The sequence below is a fragment of the Solea solea genome, chromosome 6 (assembly GCF_958295425.1).
Source record: "Solea solea chromosome 6, fSolSol10.1, whole genome shotgun sequence".
Lineage (NCBI taxonomy): Eukaryota > Metazoa > Chordata > Actinopteri > Pleuronectiformes > Soleidae > Solea > Solea solea.
The window spans coordinates 16,549,060-16,571,329 of record NC_081139.1 but is presented as its reverse complement, the minus strand read 5'-3'; the positions used below and the strand labels follow the sequence as shown (position 1 = coordinate 16,571,329).

General features: G+C 39.1%; 1 protein-coding gene across 6 annotated transcripts in view; it reads left to right on the top strand.

Annotated features, from left to right (window-relative positions):
• The window catches only part of frmd4ba (FERM domain containing 4Ba), a 77,041-nt gene that overhangs the window by 39,906 nt on the left and 14,865 nt on the right, over positions 1–22,270 (top strand). For 2 of the 6 annotated variants that reach the window (XM_058631036.1, XM_058631037.1), the window contains exons 1-11: positions 2,407–2,689; positions 6,234–6,299; positions 7,229–7,323; positions 7,493–7,585; positions 7,864–7,948; positions 9,024–9,080; positions 9,423–9,445; positions 16,785–16,868; positions 18,657–18,722; positions 19,230–19,287; positions 20,708–20,794. In XM_058631036.1, the coding sequence (XP_058487019.1) occupies positions 2,426–2,689; positions 6,234–6,299; positions 7,229–7,323; positions 7,493–7,585; positions 7,864–7,948; positions 9,024–9,080; positions 9,423–9,445; positions 16,785–16,868; positions 18,657–18,722; positions 19,230–19,287; positions 20,708–20,794 (978 nt within the window). In that variant the 5' untranslated portion in view covers positions 2,407–2,425. Of the gene's footprint in view, positions 1–2,406; positions 2,690–6,233; positions 6,300–7,228; positions 7,324–7,492; positions 7,586–7,863; positions 7,949–9,023; positions 9,081–9,422; positions 9,446–16,784; positions 16,869–18,656; positions 18,723–19,229; positions 19,288–20,707; positions 20,795–22,270 lie in introns of those variants that run through there. The other 4 variants (XM_058631041.1, XM_058631040.1, XM_058631038.1 and 1 more) reach the window with 3 other exon arrangements.

Below are 22,270 nucleotides of genomic sequence, written 5' to 3'. Positions count from 1 at the left end.
TTCCCGTCAAAATAATCACAATTAGATATTTATTCTAAATCGTTCAGCCCTATATGAGATCAATGGAAACGGTCGCCCTGAAATTATGTTCATCATTACAGAACATATACAGTACAATATATTTAAGAAGAAGATTAGAATTTCTTTAAGTTTTATTCAGTACTTGCTTTATTAACTTATAAAACACTGAACCAGGCTGTTGCTGAACGTATTACTCGCCCACAGAATGTTGAGCTTTAAAAGTACGGTTGATGAATCTGTTTGTGCCAGAATGAAGATACAAATGAACACGCAGTGAGTCGCTGAGAATTGCCCATAATCTAATTTACTATAAAAGCCCTTTGTCACGCCTGCCTGCCTCTGCCAGTGCTCACTCAGTGTTGCCAATTCACTGCAGTAATTGTTTTGTTTATTTCCAACATGTGTGTGTCTTGGAGCAGATTTGCACTTTGCATGTGTGCAATTACATGGATGACTGATGCGCTGGATGATTTTGGATTATGATATGTGTGTGTGTGTGTGTAATAAAGGGTGACTGAGAACTGGGATCAGTGATCACTGTTTGCCACGCTCTCCTACTCAGCAGATGAGTCACAGAACAGCACCAGCACTCATTGTGTGAACCTGCTCTTGTTTGTTTGTTTTTGGGAACTACTAACTACTCACTGTAACTGCTTCTCATACCTTTATCCCAGATCTTTCCTCTGGGTTATCACTGCAGACTTGTGTCACAGCACTCCTCCTCTGAGATAATCAAGCTGATCATGTTCAATGAAACAGTGCTAAGTGTTGACTGAGAACACTTAAGCATTCTTGGAAACTGGAGTCACATAAACAAGGAGTCAGATATAGTTTCCAGCTGAATGGGAGGACGGAGCTGTTGACATCTGTGTCATCTCATGTGTTCTCCTGCTCTGCTTCTGTTTATTCCTGTTTATCTGTGTCAGGTGTGCGCTCTGTATGTCTGTCTGTCTGTCTGTGTGTGTGTGTGCTTATTAAATGCAGCTGCACAAAGGTCTTAGTTGCGTTTATGTCCACATTTTTGCACCAAAGCCTTTCCAAAAAGGGTTTCCCTTGCAGTTTTTCCTTTTACTTTTACCCCGTCAGTTGCACAATCCTCGCCGATTCTGAGTTCCTGCAGAACAGAATGGGTGGAGATGTCTGGTCTCCTCAGGAAATTGCTCCCACATCCCAGACAAAAGTGTCAGAACATTCCCACACCCTTTCACAGACAAAGAAACTGAAATACATGTTGACATTTGACAGTAATTCTAATAAAACATGAAGTCATTTGCAGTAGTGGCACAAAATGAAATGATGGAAAACAACATTTCACTTAGCGATCGACCAGTCTGGGACTCTCTCTCAGGACAGTCAGATATATGATGCCCATATAGTTTTACCTTTATAAAATAGTACAGTACACAACAATTGATTTACAAAATTGCTCTACCATAAACATTCATCAAACAACACTTACGGTCCCTCCAATCTGCTTTATGTATCTTACATTGTACTTATGTGTATAATAATGATGTATTGACTAAATATTTACTATATGAAACTAAATTTGTTCTGGGGGCCCCTGCAACCCTCATGTGTAGGATAAAGCAGTAGATAATGAATGAATGAATGAATGAATGAATGAATGAATGAATCTCAAACCCTTAGTTTCACATTAATTTTTTTTACAAACTATAAAACAAGCTGTTGGTTTGGTGGTGAATGCATCATCATAAATGTGTTGTTATCAGCTTCATAGTTTAAAGCAGTCATTCTCAAAGTACACCCCTAGTGGGTTGTGGTGGTACTGTACGTGGGCTGTGAAGGGTCATTAAATAAAACTAAATTATTGATTCTAGTCTTGTGTGTTGATCAGGGTTGTGATTTAAGGTACGGCTGTGGACCTCAAGAGAATTCCCAGATTTCAAAGTTGTCCCCCGGCACTCTTTAGTTTGGGAATGGCTGGTTTAAAGGTTTTAAAAACCATTGTATTGGACTGATATCGGTATCGATTTAGGGTGTGACATCAGTATTGGACAAGAAAAAGTGGTATTGGGCCGATTCATTAAATAATAATCAGTCGATGCAAATCTTAAGAGTTACAGAGCCAAGTATCTATGACTTTAGAGGTTGAGAGGCCAGTCAGAGTTTATTTCTGTGGACTGTGTTTACAAGTGTGTTTATATGTGGAGGAGAGCTTAAGCCTGTGCAGCAGCGTCCTCGTGGTTCTGTTCTGTTCCGCCCTCCCCTACACTCTGAGGCAGTGTTTTGGACCTGGGCCCAGGACTCAGCCTGAGGCACGCTACTCTGCTCCAGCCTCTCCAGAGCGCCGACTCTCACTGACATTACATCAGCTGGGAGGACATAGTAGACCTTGTGTGTGTTTGTGTGTGTGTTTGTGTGTGAGTGTGTTGGAGTGCAGATGCTCCTTTCAGCTTCTAGTTCTGAGGCAAAACAAAGTGTTCTGCAGATCATCTCCATCTCTTGTCCTGGTCCTGAAACGGTACAAGTAGAAAAGGCACTCATGGCTGTGAGCATCATGCGAGGAATGGAGGACCTGATGGCGTCGGGCAGCCAGCTTGTCTGGGGCCTGGCGCATCAGACCCTGAGGAGGTGGTACAACGGAGGGCTGATGCCCGGTAGACGCTTCCTGGAAGCCTGGTTCAAGATTGGGAAATGCTACCAGGTATGGCACGTTGTCCAGCGGTGGGGACATAAACGACTGAATGTGATTAATTACTGATTGCCAGATGTATTTCTTTGGTTGGTTTTACATCACTTACACTACTTATGATCTCGCTTGAACTTTCCGCCAATTGAAGCGGGTCAGTCATTTGTGTGATTTGGCTCATTAGTGTTTGCTTGTGTTTATTTGTGGGACTGTGAGGAGGCACATGCTGCCTCTTGGTGAGTCACAGAGCCTGTGTTTTTTAACAAGGTTCTCTGTCTCCCTGCACATATGGCAGTCATTAGAAAGCAGCGTGACCAACTGTTTGATCTCAGGAGAATGTTCAAAGTCGCCTTTGAAATGCATCGTTGCTGGAACACCTGGACACCTGAGCACTGTTTGTGTGGTTAACACATCCTCCGTACATGCTCTCTGAGATTTCTTTTTTTTGTGGCATGTGACATTTGTTATGCATGTGCTTATTCTTAAGTACCAGAGAAAAAAGATAGTCTCTCAGAATCACCGTCTTGGTCTCAGAACCACTTTTTGAAGGTCTCCATCAGTCTTAGAGTTTTGTTTTTCTGGGTAGCCTTTATGTTTCACAGCACAATTCTATATGTTATCTATCTATCTATATATTTGGACATGGTTTGACGTAAGGAGAAAAGAGGAGGGAGATGAGGGATGTCACATGCAAAGATTCTGAAGGTGAATATAAAACCTTAATAGCTTGAAATCCCACTGTTGACTAAAGGTTTGTTTCTTTATGTGTCGACGTCATTGGTTCACAACAATGCAGCGTTGAAAGTGTTGAAAGGCTCCTAAAGCAGTTTTGCTGAAATGGTTAGTGTGGTTAATAATCTCTGAATAATCCATGGGAATTACTGCATATCAATTCAGGCAACTCCTATTGAAGCAATTTACGTGGAGGTGTTGTTTTCATTGATTGAGGGTGGCTCTTTTGAATTTCTATTCCGGCCAGTGAAACCTTTTGCTTCTTCTTGATCAGAAGAATCTGGAGATGTGGAGAGATTTAAAAAGCTCCTCCTCTTCTGCAGCTCACATTGTACATGGACATACAGTAGAAGGAGCGTTGTGCAGTGTTGAAATCCAGAGTTTTAGAGCAAAAAAATTAACACATTACCAAGTCTGCATGACTGCAAATGAAACCCTTTTTTGGTAGTAAGCTCTGCCCACGGAACTATAAATCTCACTGAGGTTCAGGGCGTTGAAGAACAGCAACATGTAAAAGTAGCTTTTACAGCGTAAAAGTGAAATGACAGCTCTGTTGTGGTTTGCCGAGGACAATATGTCCTCGTAGACTCTAGTTTTACACCACGGCGGAGAGCGTCTTTCCCCTCCTGTGGTCAAAGCTGGACGTCAAACGTGGCCGCCACTTTCCAGCACAGTGGCCAGGCATTTGGATGCCACATGTTTTTCATTGAAGTAAAAAGAAGAAGAAAATAAAAGGTGCCTGGGACAAATTCCTGGGCAGCAAAGCAGAATCAACAAACACAAACACTTGACAGTGAGGCTCTGCCTTGTGTTTCTGTAATCACACAGGAATCACATAATGCTGTATTGTTGTTTCTGTAATGAAAAATGAACGGTGGAATAAGGAAACTGATTTATTTGTCTCCTGGTCACTTACAGGCAGACTTTCATTACATTAAAAAACAAACAAACATTGGTTTCAGCATTTGTCAGGTTTTTCTGACAAAACACAGGAAGTTATTGTTTTCAGAAAACTAAAACAGCACTGTCAGCCCCAGTTTGATTTTAAGACGTAGAAATGTAAAACAGAGTATTCATTTAATTTGTTTTTGTGAGGCAAAAATAAACTTATGGGTTACATAAAAAAAAACAAGTATATAAATGTTTTTTTTTTTTTTTTTTTTTTTTTAATTTTCATGAGAAAAAGGGCTCTTGCAGACTCAAATCTCTAAATAAAAAGCCAAAACAAAGTATATCCTATCCTATCCATGTGTATCATGGTTAAATGAAAGTAAATAATAATAATATAGAGACAGATTTTCCTAAAATATAAGGGGAAAACCATCTTAATCCTTATGATAACCACAGACTATATTCTGTTCTAAGTTGTTTTCAAAAATTCCACTTCATTTTACCCAGATTCCCTGCAGATAATAATAGTTTAAAAACAAAAATACAACTATTTGTATGGCCCCTTTTATACATACATACATATACAAACAATACAACATACAAACAATATTTTAAAAGATAAGATACTGTCAAAAACGTATAAATAAGAGTATCGTGCTTTACAGTCTTGTTTGAAAGCATACAGGGAAAGATATAAAACATCTACTAAAGGCAGAGATTTAAAAACAGCTAGGGAAATACTTTTATTCAAGGTCAATTTAAGTTTGTTAATTTTTGCAAATGTTTGGAACCACTGTGCAATAAAACCATAGACATGTGCAATAAAACTGTAGGTGTGTGTGTGTACCTATGTGTGTATATGTATGTATATACATATATGTATATATGTGTGTATGTGTATATGTATGTATGTATGTGTATACATGTAGATGTGTATGTATGTATGTATGTATATATATATAGGTGTTGTGTGTATGTAGGTATACATACATATATATAGCATGGGTCACTTTCATTTTTATTTTTATTTTTATTTTTATTTTTATTCTTATCTTATTTTATTCTACTCTCTATTTTTAACAGTGCTGTGTGTGGATGCTGGAGATGTTAATTTCCCCGAGGGAACCTCCCAAAGGGATTAATAAAGTCGTCTGTCTGTCTGTCTGTCTGTCTGTCTGTCTGGCTACTGTCTGCCACAATGTCTTATTTCTACCACTAGTGGGCAGCACAATCAAGAATATAAAATTCACACAGTGTCTTTAATGAACAGAGTAGTGTCATTTGAATTTGTACCACTTCTTACACATGTTTAAATGATCATAATATAGGTCTGGATGTCAGCGACAGCTCAACACACTGCAACATGACGCCAATATTGTTCATCACCACACAATAGTGTTTCTGTGTATGGAAGGCTGTTCTGCTGACTGCAACAGGCTGATTCTTCAAACTATTCAGCTGAAACAAAGGGATGGAAATTCAATTACAGTATGCAGCAGCACATCATTGTCCTTTAGTGTGGCGAGTGTGCGGGAGAGGAAAACGTGGGATGATAACATTGCAGGGATTTTGATCAGAGTCGTGTTGATGCAGAGGAAAGACGTGGGTGAAAGTCAAGCAGTGCAATGTTGCACTCATAAAAATGTGATTTATGGCCGAACTATCTTGAAATTAAGGATGATGTTCTTGTAATGACTTTGATCCCTGAGGTGGACACATGCCTGGTGGCAGTTCATACCTTGTTTTTCATTTAGCACAAAGACAAATATGACATTGAGGTGAGTCACCATTGCACTCACAAAAAAGAGGCAGCCATTTTATCCCCGGGGCTACAACACTGAAAGGACATCTGTGTGTGGAGAGGCACAGGTAGAGGTGGAGACTGAGCCTGTCGTGTCTCATGTGGTCTTTTTTTTTTTTTTTTTACCCCCTTTAGATGACTGAAGGCCGTCTTTGCCAGGTTCGCCTTCTCGACGGCAGGGATCTGGAGTTGCTGGTGCAGGTAGTTTGTCCGTTTTCATTCATTTGTTCTTTACTCTGTGAAGCAGACACAGTATATTAGAGTTACCTTGATTTCCTGCTTTAATTTTCCATTGTGTTTTAAAGGTCCAGTGCGTCAGGAGGGTTTATGTTACTTCTAGCTCTTGTTTGTACCCAAATGTTTAAATTTGGGTACTTTTGTAAGTTGCTTTGGATAAACGCGTCTGCTTAATGACATGTAATGTAATGTAACAACGTTTTTCCAGATCCTTACGGTTCATGGAATGTTTCACGGCAGCATTTTATTATTTATAAATCTTTATCATTCAATGGTTCAATGTGGACTTTTATTGGCAGAAATTGATAATACTACCAATATTGATATTTGCGTAAGTGTATTGTCCCTTGAAAATCAAAACGATTTGGTTTCACAATATTGTCGGCATGATATCGATATCGGCATCTATTGGCTTTGAAATGTATTATCAGAAATCGACAACCACACCAATATCTGCGGATATAACCACAACACGACTACAACAGTAGACTAAATAGGCTGCTACCTCAACTATTGTTTTTTTTTATGTTTATTTATTTTGCTCAATGAAGAAAATGTACTGTATATCTACGTCTGCTGCGACATGAATAGGAAAAATATTATGTTACTCTGACTACAGAAGAGACTAAATGACCTTTGCAGTTGGGCGCAGAGAAAAAGCCTGAACACTCCCGATATATCAGCATTAAGTCCAACGTCCTCGTTTGTGTCTTACTACACAAACGAGGAAGAATAACATAATTTCTGGTATGCTAAGGTCTCCATAGTTCCCTGAAGTTGTCGAGAAAGTCAGGAGTGAGCGGAGGAGTCCTCCGTTTGTCGCAATTTACAGTCTCACTATCAGATGTTACTAATTCTTACTAAACTTGTCTCCTTTGCTCTCGACTCTCCAGCCCAAGTTGTTGTCTCGTGAGCTGTTAGACTTGGTGGCCTCACATTTTAACCTGAAGGAGAAAGAGTATTTTGGATTGTGCTTCATAGATGACACGTAAGTGGGTTTGCTGATATTTTTAACGTTGACACACACAATTTAAAAATGTTTCTTGTGATTCATTCATTTACAGAAGGTAATAGAGGCCTTAGAAGATGAGAGAAGAGGAAAAAAAGTGACAAAGCTGTATTCACCGCTGATGATTTATTTGTTTATTCCTTGCCAGTGGCCAGAATAAGTGGCTCCAGCTGGATCGTAAAGTCCTTGATCATGACTTCTCCAAGACCTCTGTGCCTTTGGAGATCAAATTTCTCGTGAGGTGAGTGCTCTCATTAAATAAGCTTTCCCAACATGTAATATTAATGTGTGTGTGTTCTTTCTCAGTGTTTTTCATGTAAGACTGAGACATATTAATGTGGTTTTGTGAGCTCAATGGCTTGTAATGGCCAGCAGGTGGCGGTGATGGAACACAGTTTAAGTCCTCCTGTGTGACTGACAGTGTACAGTAAAATTGCACACATGATGAAGTCTGCAGATATTTGCAGAAACACAGGCAAAATGCCCTGTCATTGTGGACTGTGCTGATGCTCTTCACAGGTTTTATATCGAGAAGATCACCTACCTGAAAGAGAATACAACAGTGGAGCTCTTCTTCCTGAATGCAAAGTCACTGGTGTTTAATGTAAGTGTTTTTGGATATGTATTTCCTAGATATTTATTTTTGTTGCATCTAATAACCAAATCCGGCACATCCTAAATCAATGATTGCCTTATCAGGTGATTATGCCTAATCTGACTATTAATCAGCTAACATCTGAGAAACAGATTTGTATTTTAGCATATATCATAAATTCCTGCCTTCTTTACATCAAGTAATACTGCATACACATCATTTATGTACTTATAGGCTGCTACCCACAATATTAATACTGTCTTTAAAAACTCCTTGAGACCACATGGTACACGTTCAAACTGTTATTATTTGCTACTTTCAAGTGCTGTTAGGAATTCTGCACTTTAACTTCTCAACTTTGTGCGTCTCATTCAAACGTGTGATTTACACAAAGCAGAGACCCGACTCAACAATCACTGCAGTCACTTAAAGCAAGAAATGCACTCACCGATCTAGGGTTTATGATTTAGTTAATTATAACTGAACATTGTTATGTGTTGTATTTTCAAAAAGTGTTAGGAATAACTTGCTGCTGTCTATAAGCATTTAAAATGCTTATAGACTACCGTATATCTCTTATATATCAATGAACATACATCTACGTTGTTTTTTAAATGATGTGGTAAAACTAGTAGAAAATTAAGTTAGTAAACGTGAACATGGAAGTGTCCGAGTCGCACGTGAATGCAGCAAGTGATCAAACGTTGCAGTGCTTTTTTTTCTTTCGCGGGGAGAGTACACTGGTCACCATGGGAGACGGAGGCTGTTGAACCTGCTTTCAGACCGTACCACTTTAGCGACAGGGGCTGTGATTTAAATCGGGAACTTTATGTGCTGCCGCTTGTAGTTTTTCGTTTGTCGAAAACGCAGTGATAACTCGGGTTCTGATAAACTTTGTTCGGTTTACTTAACAGACCGTTTTAACACAATGTTGTCTCCGCCGCGTTGGTTCAGTCGGTAACGGTGGGATCGAGGTACGGGACGGGAAGATTTGCTCTCAAGTCAAGTGTTTCGGACAGACTGCACTTTGTGTGTGAGTGTTTTCCTCTACAAAAACGGCTAATTTGACTCTTTTTTGCCACAGGAGACCATCGAAGTCGAGAGCGAAAATGTTTTCAAGTTAGCCGCATTCGCATTGCAGGTAAGAAAGAGTTTTGTCGCAGGCTTTGCGGGCGATAATTTTGTCACTCATTTCCAATGAGAGTAAAGGCAGTCCGGGAACACGCATCATTTGAAAACAGTTGTGTCGTCAGGGCGCTGTGGACTGAGCTATTGTGAAATAAACTCACTCCTTTACAGCCACGCTGCTTTCTGCTGTGAACCTGTGCTTCCATGCAAAGGTTAACGTGAAGACATTTAACATGTGGTGACGTTTGAATGTGTGGCGCTAAGTGCAATTAAGCTGGCAGCTAACATATTAGCAGGCTTGTCAATTCATTTTTGAATAATGCTCTGACTAACTGCCTTGCTCTCTGTTTTCTAGGAGGCCAAAGGAAGCTACAGCAGGTAAGAAATGATCAGTATTTTAACGTGAAAAGAGATGTCTATGTCACATCAAGGTTATCACATGATCCAACCCCTTTCATATATTTGTGTGGATATTTTGACAACCACATTCCCACTTCATATTAAAAAACAAGAGGGAAATAGCCTAATACAATTGCTATACAATATACATGTGTTTTAAATATTTTTTTTGGCATAAAAAAAAGAATCTGTGTGCACTGAAACCCATAGTATCTGCAGGAAGTCTGAGCTGTATATATTATTTTAGATTAAAAAGCTTTTTAAGGTCTAGTGTGTAACATTTAAGAGTCTATCACTTTATTTTCCTGCCAATCTCAGCTGACATAGGGCAAAAGGTGGGGTACACCCTGGACAGGTCAGCAGTCCATCACAGGGCCACATACACAGACAAACACCTATCCACTCTCACATTCACACCTATGGTCAATTTAGAGTGTCCAATTTGGCTTATCCCCAAGACTGCATGTTTTTGGACTGTGGAAGGAAAGTTGAGAACCCCGAGAAAACCCCCCCAACTCAATGCAGAAAGGCCCTTGCAAAGGCAAAAGTGCCAAACTACACCACCATTTAGGAGGCTTTATTGGCAGAAACTGTCCTTAATGCATGTTTGTCAATTTATTCATTTCTGCCACATGAGACATATTGTGAGTCACTTGAACCAATCCCAGTTGACACAGAGGGAAAGGCGGGGTACACACTACAGGTTGCCAGGTCACACAGAGATGAACCACTACTAACCTTTACATTCACACCTTTGGGCAATGAAGGACAATTTATTTTGTACAGGACTGTTCAGGAGTATTAGGAGAAAACCCATACAATTCAGAAAAGCTCTTGTTCCATCCAGGTTGTGAACCCAGGGCTTATTCCTGCAAGGCAACAACATTGTTTAATTTTTCAGCTGGTTCTGTTCCCATTACAAAGGCAAATCTCAAATAAACTATAAGTTGTAAACAAAGTCATGTGATCAGCACTGGCACTTCAGTTACTGGGCCGACGAGTAGGTCAGTAAAAGATGAATTGCTTACAATTTCTGCATCATGGAGCATCGTCAGTTTAATGTCCCTCTCTACCACTGCTATGGTGGTGATGTCTAAGTAGGTGGCCGGTGATAATGGAGCGGGCTACACATTCTGTGTTATCAAGGAAAAATCAATACGAGAATGAGAATAGATGGAAGTATGCCGGACTTATGACCACATTCCAACTGATGAAAACCATGTTTTTTTTTGACCGGGGGGAATGGGGTATAATTGTTACACACTGGACCTTTTAATGCAATCAATACATTTAGTTGTTTTCCTTAATTAATGAATGAAATGCTAAGTCATCTGTATTTTTTATGTAATAAGTATTATTTTTTTTTTTTATCCCCTTTGGAACTTTGAGGCCCCCTGTGGTTGGCAACGTTTGCACTAGTTGTTATTGGTATTTTAGCAGTGGACATAAAAATGAATTAGCGTTTACAATGAACTATAGGGATGTACTGCTGCATGTTCATTTTGCAACATATGTAGATATACCGTTTTTTCATTTTTCAAAATAATAAGTCAAGGAAGTAGCAGCCTATTGTTTTAGTCATTATTCATATTGGGGGATCTTGGCATCCCTAATTAACTACAATTTGCAGTGAATGCACACCCGATAAATTTGCTGTCTCTGCCAAAGAAGCAAACGTGATTTGTGAAGCTCTTGGGTCAGTGCACAGTGTGTAAATAATAGTTGTGTACAGTCAGTTAATACTAAACTCATGAATTTTATTTCACCTTGTACTTCCCTTGGTTAATAATTTCCTTTATGAATCTCTCGTGACATTGCTGCCATACGCTTGGTCCAAAGGTTGCAGTTTAAAATCAGAACACTTGTTCTTTTGTCTCACAATGATGTAGACCTGCAGGTAGATGCAAAGTGACTGAAATGAAAAAAAGTTAGAGTGGGGGCAAGCATAGAAGTCAAGAAGGCAACAGCCTATCCAGCCCACTGTGTATGCCAATGTCTGATAATACATTTTAATGTCAATACTGACCAGTGCTGACAGATGATATTGTGCTTCCATGTTATTTATCAGTATCTCGTACAACCACACTTGAAAATGTGTTGGGATTGCATCAGGTTTTCATAAATGTCACATTGCTTGACAAAAACAGCCAGCACACACCGTACGTTCTGCTCCATGACACTTGTTGCAGATTCTGTACCAAACCAAGCCTCCATAATCTGTTCAGTAGAGTAGAGAAGACTGTGTTTTCATAGTGGGCTTTGCTTTCAGAGGCTTGAGCTGCTGATAAGGTATGTTTTTTTTTTGGCCCAACTCAGGAGTGAAGGTCATTGGTTGCCATTGGTAAATATTACACTTTGAATGAGTGGCTGAGCAGGTCGAAGCAGAACAACCTGTGTGTTGTCCCTAAGCTTTGCCTCTGACAGCCCCCTCTAGCTTTTATGTGAACACAAAGCTTTGTGCTTTGTAAGGAATTGTGTGTGTGTGTGTGTGTGTGTCATTTGAATGGGGATATATGCAATGCTGAAAATGCTCTGTGACTTCTTGTCAGCCTCTACCTTTGTTCTCTTGCAAAATAAAGATAGGTTTGAGCTACATTGTGCTTATTAACTGTCCTGCTATTAAGGACTGTGATTGACATGATGAATGTTAATTATGTATTTCAGCTTTAGTATAGACTTATGTAGCTTAGTGTTTAGACTGTGAGCTACTTAATCATGAAGTATGGTGTGCAGTTTGAACTTTAGGTTTATGTGGGTGTGGGGATGGGCCTGCTTTGTTTTGACTCTGAAAGCACAATAAAAGACAACCTGCCAAAAAATCTGGTGTAATCAAGAAGAATGGGAGTGTGTTTAAATATTTTTCTTACTTGCACAGATGCAGTTTTTCTCCTCTCACTTCATTAATGGTTTTCATTAAGTTGTGATACTCTTGGGCCATTCCTTTCATGTCTGTTGACAACATTTTAAAGCATATTTGTATTACATTACGTTTCATTACATTACATGTTTTCTCTTTGAATGTGTAGAAAATGGTCAAAAAATTCTGTCCTCAAACGTAAGGTTCATTGCACGACTGGGTCTAGTATCAAACACTATTGTTGAACTGGTGCTTCCCCCATTTCATCCTCACTAGTATTTATTTTCATGAATGATGTGCTTTTTTCTGCTCCTTTGATGGAACCAGCCTGGTAAATCCCCTATAGCATGTAATACAAGTGTGTCTCCTCTACACTTAATCAGCAAAGGGCCCTGCAGCAGTGAGATTAGCTGTTGAGGAGTTTGAGAGACCTCGTCCTCCTTAAGAGGGATGAGCCAGACCCACTGTCCAATGGTAGACAACTTGGCGTCACTGCAGTCATGATGTTGTGGTGTGTGAGCCAACCCCCTACTGTTTATGGAAATAATGCACCATCAGATTTTACATTGTTCTTGTACTGTCACTGAATTCCTTTGCTTGATAATCGTTTCATCTTTTTCCTACCATACTGATGCACTCTTTATTGCCAAATAAAATAGGAAATCCCTGTTTTAAAATACAATTTTAACTGTAGCTACGGTGAGATTTTATTCCTGTTCACTTATCACCAGTGAGTTTTAGACTTTTGTCTGGGCTACCATGTTTTAACAGCTAGTAATTTTAAATTAAGTTTGATCAACACAATGTCATTTGTGTTCTAATTGTATCCACATGAAACCAATATTACACCCAAACAGTTTTAGACCTTGGTTCTATTTGCAGGTGTAGCCTCTAGTTAGTGGTTCATTCACAGCAACAGGCTCTTTCATTTTGCTCCCTCCGCAGTCACCACGTCTCAGCCCTGTGGAATAGCTGACACATGAGTATTATCTCTCCCACACTGAGTAGGCTGCAGTGGGCTGGGTTGTACTGGGTGTAGGATTTGCCCCATGCTGCAGGCTGCTGGGAGATAACAGACACAGTAATGAATTCCAGATTGCTGACAGGGCAGCACGGCTGCAGTGTAGATCACCCCGACTGCACTGGGCCCCAGCTCCTCATAAAATGTATGCCATCAAACACACAGCGAGGTGCCGTGGCAGCAAAACCCAGTCAAGCTCAGAGAGGGAGCTATGGGGGAGAGCGATTCAAGTGCCTGTGCCCTTGCAGTGGCTCACCTTTGTTTTTGTTTAGTAAGCTGTTTCACTTAACTGGATCATTATGGATTTGTCCTACCATGGTAGCAGGAGTTAAATTCCGTTAGATTTCGATTGAGGTTCATAAAAGAAAAAAAAAAAAAACATAAGGTCAAATGTCTCTTGATGGTGCACTAGTTGAAGGTGTTCTAATAGTTACAGTATTTTTCTCAAATGGTGGGTTACAGTAGTAGTTGTACAAAGAGTAGGTCACTGGTGCCAAATTGAGTAGGTCAGAGATTTAAAAAAAAAAAAAAAAAGCATAAAAAAGTTCTTTTTTAGGAACCCCTTTTGTGACATGTGACAGTGTGTGTGGCATTAGTCTTGCTAAAATGTTATATATCTGTAACGATGAGTACTTTGCTGGTACATGAGTCAAAGTTGCTCTAATAGCTCACATATATAGTTACTTAGCTGGTACAATAGTTGAAGGTGTTGTTATAGTTTATATTGCAAAAGACTTAGGTAGTACTCTAGTTGAGGATGTTCTAAAACAAATGATTTCTGACCTACACATCTTAGGTTTGTCTGAGAGGCCACTGATTGTTTTCAATATCCCAGAGGCTTGTACAGTACTTTTCAACACAGGCAGGGGCTGCCAAGTGTTTGTGAATAGCTTTTGTTCAAGTCTCCAGTGGACCGACCCGCCAACCCTGAGCCCTTTTTGTCCAGCACAATGTGTAGACTCAGAGCTCCCTCCTACACGATGCCGCACTGACTCATAGTTCACTATCAGGGACCTTGACAGTGACAAACACCACAATTTGTCCGTTCAGATAACGTGGTCAGTTGCTCTGTTGCTTTATTTTAACTTTTGAAGCCTGTGCTTAATAGAACTGTATGTTCGGCATCTGTCAGGGTGTGATCACTGGCTGTGCTATGAAGCTGAATCGCCAAACTTTAGTTTGCCTACAGAACAAAGGGAAAACTGATATCTACAATGCTGTTGAGAACCTGCATGAAATGAATTTGATATTTTTAACAAGATTTTTGCCAAGACCTTTTACTCAAAGGCATTGCATCTGCTTTTATAAATGAATTTTGGCAAGACATAAATAAAGTTCAAGTTTGGTCTTGGCAAACAGTACTACTCTTAAATCTGTAGATAAGAAACCTTTTCTAAAGGTTTGCAAATATTATTCATTGCTACCATGACTTCAGATAAAAATTCAAACCACACTGTGAAAACTAAAACACATGGAGAGCCGTTCGCTACATATTTTTAGACTAGATTTTCTTGAGTAAACATTTACCTTGACTTTTCTTTTGATACACTTGCTGGTATTGAATACATGGGAGTCTTAACCACTATTACTATCATAGGATTCAGTTTCACTTGGTTAGGATTCCTTTGGTGTTAATCATGCAGGCCATTTTTATTAAAGTGTCTCCCCCGAAACAAGTAGTTAAAAAAATAGTTTATTCAATGTTGTTTGGTGGACATAGGATGTCTAGATAAACAACTGTTCAGGTTTTTTAAAGTTTGGTTTTATGAGGGGCTGACTACCACAAGGGTGTCGCTGATGCGCACCCCAGGAACCAAAGACAGCTTTCACTCACTCTCTTATTGGCTGCCACACAAAGATTTTAACAAAAGGCTTGCCAAATAAAATCTACACCCATTTCTTGAGAATGTGTTTGCAGTTTTATCTTGCTGCTAAATAACATTTCAGTCTGGAAACTGGTGTTTGTGTCACTTAACGTGCTCACACCCTGCACCAAAGTCCAAAAACAAAATCACATCACACAGGAGTTGCTGATCCATTGTGGCCTCCATCAGTAACTTCAAATGTGTTATTTTATGACTTCAGTGTTTAAATTCTTTCTAATTGACCTAAGTGACACAATCTACAAAACAAGGCAGCAATAGACCTACAGCTCCTGTGTCCTTGCAAGCTAAATATGCAAATTGTCTTTGCAGACTTCAGTGAGGGAGAGTGAATGATTTACAAACTTTGGATTTTATTAATTGAGCCTTTTGTTCAGTGGCTAAAACCAGTTTTCCTTTTTCTCCCCTCAACAAACCAGGCAACCATGACCTTGCACTTCCATTTGATTGGTGTGTTGTTTAAAGTGTGGCCTAATAATGTGTTGAAAGAAACCCATTTGAGAGAATCCATTTGAGACGTGTTCGCATCTCAACCACTGGAAATACTCTGTTTAGTTTACTTGAAGTGTCGTGCCTTCGAGGCTTTTGCAGGTGAATCGATAGAAACGTCCTCAATGGACCTACTCGCTGTAAAGTCACTGGCTTTATTTACAGACTGGGCTCAATCAGACTTTCAACAGACATTAAATTAGGAAGCTGGCAGGATAAAAGTCTGTTAAATGAGCAGTTTCATTTTCTTTGGACATTCAGTTTCTCAGCATGAGAAACTGCACTTCCTTGTCCATCTCAATGACGGGTATAGAGAGGGTAGTTTTTGGGCAGCCTGCCTTTCTGATAATGACTTGCCTATCACGGGAATCCGCGCTGTGAAAACAGAAACTACTGATTTAATGCCCACTGGTGTCATCAAAAGTTTAGAGATTCATGGGAACATGGCTTGATTTCTGGCTGATAGCCAGTCACACTATGACAGATTAGTCAATGTGATAGAGAAAGAGAGAGAAAAAAAAAAACATGTTTCCACCAAGTGGAACGGTTCAGTACAGTAGATAATGTATTTTTTTTGGTACTCTTTCCTTGGGATACCAGAGTGAAAGGTTACAGTACGGTTAGAGCGGCTCCACCCATGACAGCCAGCTGATTGGGCAACAGGAACACGTCACTCCCTTGCGATTGGTGTAAATATCAAATATGAAGTCATACGCCCGCAGTCAATTCACATACGAAGCTTGATGAAAAAAGAGACCCTGTCCTCCATTGTTGTCCGTTGTGTCATGTTCTATGGCACAGTTTGTTTTTGTTACATTGGTATGACGTTGTGCTACACGGCCATCAGGCACAGCCCACACCCCACCCACTAAACTATACCATGTTGGAAATCTAGCATTAGACAATTTTTATTATGTGTGGTGGTGGGAGACTTGTATCAGTGGCGTTCACACATAACGTACAGCTCTTTTAGTGTAATGTGTAAAGCAACCAAATCAAAATGTCTCTTGTAATGGATGTGAATGGTTAATGTATCGTTTTATTTGTTTTGTGTTTGCTTTTGTGTAGTGCGGAGACTGCCAGGTCTGACCTGAAGGAGCTGCCAGTTCTACCAACCAGAGTTTTAAGGGAGCACCCATCTCTCAATTACTGGTAAGATATCTGAAGTTCTGTGGGGAAAGTAAACAGTCTCACAAATACTTTTCAGTTAATGCTGGTGGGGTTTCTCCATAAATTTGCTTACAATTCAGCTGTCACATTACCTCAATGGTTAGTAACACCTAGTGGAAGACAGTGTTTCTACTCGATAAAAGGTGTTTGGGAGTCTTTGGTGCATTTAGACTTGCCTGGTACTTAGCAGACTGGGTTTGCCTCTAAAGAGGTCACTAATTAATTCCTGGGTTGTGTTAATTACGTTTGCCCATTAGGCCTTAAAGAGCAGAGGGAGGTGCTGCCAGACTATGACTGAATGAAGGACTGCTGTCTGTCTCCCCTAACTCCACACTAGGATAAAAAGCACTCACATTGCAATAAAAGGCACTCACAATACGTTGATAATCGGTGAATTTCCATTATTGGTATAATTGTAAGTGGGGGGGCGGGGGTCTTTTATATTTCCCGGATTGACTTGTAAAATGCTGTCTAACTGGTCATGACTTACTACAATAAATAAATCTTTAAGAGTCCAAAGAGATGTCATTGTGTTGTCTGGCATTTAAAGATATTCATTTAAATTTTTCATTTATCACAATTACTGTATATATTGAATCAAGATCATTTTGATCAGGATTTGTGAAATTCATATTGTCTCATGCCTATGAGCAGAAGCAGCTACACTTTGACAAAATGTAACCATCAAAGCTGTTCTCCAAAGCACTGGAAGTTGTTTTGTGCTTTTGTTATGTTCATTATACGTTTTTTGCAACATTTCTTTGTTGCCTAAGCAATGTCCTCTAAAATCTTAAGGCTATGATGAGGCTTGACAAAATGGTTAATAATTAATATCTCTGTTTTTGGGATATTTATGTGTATATCTGAAAGTGTGAGTGATTTAGTTGATCACATGTATGTCTTAATCAAATATATGTATATATGTTTTATTTATTTATAGTATGAAGTAAATATGATTATCAACACATCAGCCTTTAAAAGTCATCACAGATACCTTGATGAATGAAATCAAGGCAGTGCAGACCCATTTCTGAAACAATAAATGTATATATTGTATTGTTTTATTATTAACAATAATATTGTCAAGCATAATTATTCTGGTTGGGACAATTGTCTCATGAAAGTTTCATATCATCCTAAGTAGGGCTTCAACTGATGGTTATCGATTTTTTTTTATAAATTGTTTGGTTTGACAAATTTGTTTCTCAAATGTCTAATGTCTAATTATTCAGTGTTAAGGATGTCTTTGAGAACTTGTTTTAATTATTAAAAAAAACCCTCAAAATAATCAATCGATTATCAAAATAGTCATAATAGATTCATCTTTGCAGCCCTAATCCTGCTGCTCCACACTGCTGGTTATCGCTCCTCTGCTTGCCCCTTCTTTATTACTCTAATCATAATCTGAAATTGCTGCAGCCTCTGAGGTGACTGCATAGAGTTTAATATCCACATCAAAAACGATAGCCCTATGTTTCATGCAAGACTACATGTGCATGTCCGTCTTTCTGTCCGTTTGGTCTCAGTAAGTCTGCAGTTTTAGCAAAGTAATGAGAATGGATGGTCACAGTGGTAGGTAGATGGGATGTACTGTATTTGCATGGGATGAGGATGAGAGCCATCAACAGGCCAGTGGGGCAGGCTGCATTTTCTGCATGAGCACACACAATGAGTATAAAAGAATGGGCCCTCTCACAACGATCCCTCTGTGGCTGGAATGTGTAATACTTGGTGGATTCTTCATTAAATGCTCTATCTTTCTATTTGCAGTGAGGACAAAGTGATTGAACACTACAAGAAATTGAAGGGGCTGACCAGAGGACAAGCCATTGTGCAGTAAGTTCTGGAAACATTATTACAGTATTCTTATATTTTTCATCATGTTTTATTTTTTCCAATCTTGGATTCTACAGTTAGTTTTCTACATTATGCCTCTGTCTTAAACCTCATGTGCATGCACTGTGGAGGCTGCTGTCACAAGAGGTGACTGCTGTCACTGTGCCAGAATGTGTTATTAATTAGAGGAGGTGTGCTTAGTGGAGGCAGCCGGCCAGCCTTGGGAGGATCTCGGTCCTCCACTGTATTTTTCCTGGGAGTGTAACTCAGTGCAACCCAGGGTCATTCACACTGCTATGATTTGTGCCCTTGTACTGATCAATGGACTTTCCCTCCCTCTGTCACGGCCCTGAAACAAATCGATGAACTTGTCACTGCAAATGATTGTGGCTTCTCATTGGTGGTAGCTTAAAAGCCATTTTGTCTGTCATACAACAGCCACCGGTTGACAGTGATAAAATGTAAGTAAGGTTGACTTTCTTTTAATCTGTTCCTCTTCTTTTGAAGGTATCTGGCCCTGGTGGAGTCTTTGCCAACATATGGAGTCCATTATTACCCAGTGAAGGTAACAGTGATGCCCTGAGTAAAACAGTAGCTTAAGCTTCTACTGCATCCATGGTACTACATTTTCATTTAAAAAGGGGCATTTTAAACCAAAAACTGTCTGTGTTTAGATGAGAATTCAGCTCGGTTTGACCAGACATTTGCATCCATACTAAGCATACTGTATATCACGGGATCATTCACATACAGTTGGCTTGTGAATGTCAACAAGAAGCTGATTGTCTTGTTTGCAGTTTGTTTGCTTTATAAAAAAAAAAAAAAAACATCTGTGAGGAAGTTTTAATGGTAGGGTTGAAATGATATATACATATATATATATATATATATATATATATATATATATATATATATATATATATAGATATATATATATATATATATATATATGAGTTTCTGTACACAAATGCACAAATCTTGTAAGATCTTGAAATACTTGCACACACCTAAGGAGCACAAATAAGTTTGTTTTCCCTATTGTTATAGCAAAACAAGATGACATCACTTATGGCATTGGCATTGCACTGTTGTGCTTCTAGGCTGGGTATTTTGAACTTGATGGCAGTGTTTGAGTTATCACTCATGACTGCACTGTACAGTTGTTCTGTGTCATTATATTAAATAAAATGTAACTACTTTATGGTACATTTTAACATAACATGTAATGATGTAGGTTAGAAAGGATTTGTTTTTCATAACCAAGCAAAAATAACATGGAAATCAGTAGTGATGCCCAGCCCTAGGTAATGGAGCAACTGATAAAAACTTATCAGGAAGCCAAAGTGGGAAACTGCATCATTGATTTTTTGAAATATCTCTGTTTCTGCCAGTCCAGACTGAAATACAGCCCTTTTTAAACAAGCTTCTCCCTTTTGGAGGCTTGAAAATGCCAGGGTAGTGTAGATGTCCAGTGTATCTGGAGCAGAATTTATCCTTTTATAAAAGAAAGGGGAGTTATGTGGATGTTGCCCTCAGAACAACCCTCTGTCAATATGCTGTCCTCATTTCTTTTCTTTTTCCTTTAGCTAAAGCAGCTAAAAATTAACACCAATCTTTTCTGCCTGGGTGGGATAAACGATTAAGACAGGACTCCCTTTCAGTCATTGCAGAATACATTATGTTTGGTTTTGCATGATCTAAGCAACTCCTCCAGCTTCCTTTACTTTTACTTGCATCTGCTAACTTTCCCTACAAGCCTATTAACTCAAGGTGTCTGAAAAGATCAAACGTTAATGTTAAAATAACTCAGTCAGGCTTGCAGAGGTTTTAAGGCATTTAATGCATCTGATCCCTTCTTTGCTGTGAGTCTGATGTGGTAATTGCTTCAGTAACAGGCCTTCAGGCCTTTGTTTTTTTCTTGCTGATTTTCCCCTAATGAATCCTAATGAACGATGGTGTGTGTGCGTGTGCTTGCCTTCATGCAGGACAAACAAGGAATACCGTGGTGGCTTGGAGTCAGCTACAAAGGCATCGGCCAATACGATTTGCAGGATAAGCTGAAACCAAGAAAGGTAGATTAAGCTCTTTTTAAATCTCTTGTATTTGGTCAGCTGTTTTAATTTCCAATTGGAATGTTATTATTTTCCTATTGCTGTCTTTTTTTATTTGATTTTCATGGCATCCCTTCTCATTGGTGACACAGATTTAAGGTCACCAAAAGTAAAAGTCATTATTATTACTTAGTTTTTTACTTGATTATTCAAGTTGTGTTTATTATTGAGGAATGCAAAATGTGTGGGTGGGTTTTGAAAAAAGCATTGTAATTCATTAGACAATACTTCCATAAATTAAGTATGTTATTTATGGTCTAACTGTGTCTTTAGAAGGGCAAATGCTAAGCTTACTAATTACATGTTTGTCACCATTTCAGTCTGATGCCCTGTGTTATAAATCACCAGTTCAAATCTCAGTTTCCAGCCCCAAGCCTCTTGTTAGATGGTTCGTGGTGCTTTGTATTAGCTGGTTAATGATCCATCCAAATGGTAAATAGTAAGTAGTAAAGACTCTGTTTCTCATGGGAGGAAAAAGGAACACAGATGGGAAAAATATTTTTGGAGTATCAGTACAGTGAGAACAGCTGTGTGAAGTCAAGGCTGAAGATTTATCAGCAAATACATTCAGGACCAACAGTGGAATCACTTGCTCATAAATACACAAATAACTATTCAGACAGAGAAAAATAGGGAAAACACTGACCCTTATTCTTTTTAATAGTTCTCATCAGGCCAAATATTGGAATACACTCTCCCGTGATGCAGTTTGTTTGTGATTCTGGGACTTATAGATTAGCTTTGTATACTTGACAAAAAAAGTCCCAACTTATCTCGAACTGGCTGTTAGCAGCCACTGACCTGACTTTCTGTCTGAAATAAGCAGAAGCCAAATTTACTCTGATTGGCCGGCTTCTGGGAGCCTGTGTGCACCACGTCATCTTGTTACCACCATGTTCGTCCTGCAAACAAACTGTTAAACTAAGTAAGGGATTTAACTAATAAAAATATATATGTTAAAATTTCAGAAAATGCACCCATTCAAATTAGAACCCGACTCTGGAGTATAACAGTAGACAACATGAACTTCTGCAACAACAAATATTACAGCGCAGTATCTTTGTTTAGTAAATTCTCCGCCCATCATGTGAAATTGTGACGCAATGATGGATGTGTTTCAGTTATGATCTGTGTTAATGTTTCCACTATGCCCCTGTTAATAATTACGGTTGTGGGCGTTGTGCCAAAATGCTGACTGAAGTGGAAATCATGTGCTGTCAGGACATTTGACTGTGTAGTAACTTTGCACCACTGATTGTTTGTATGCTGTATGGAGTACATTAAGTGCCTAAAATAGCCCTGTAGTAGACTGTTTTGGGAGAATGATTACCTTGTGAATGTGCCTTGAGTGGGTTCAGAAACAATTAAACCCGGCGTTCAGGGCAGACTGATCCCCGAACATGTGTCTCACAGAGACTTGTACATATTATGTTTACC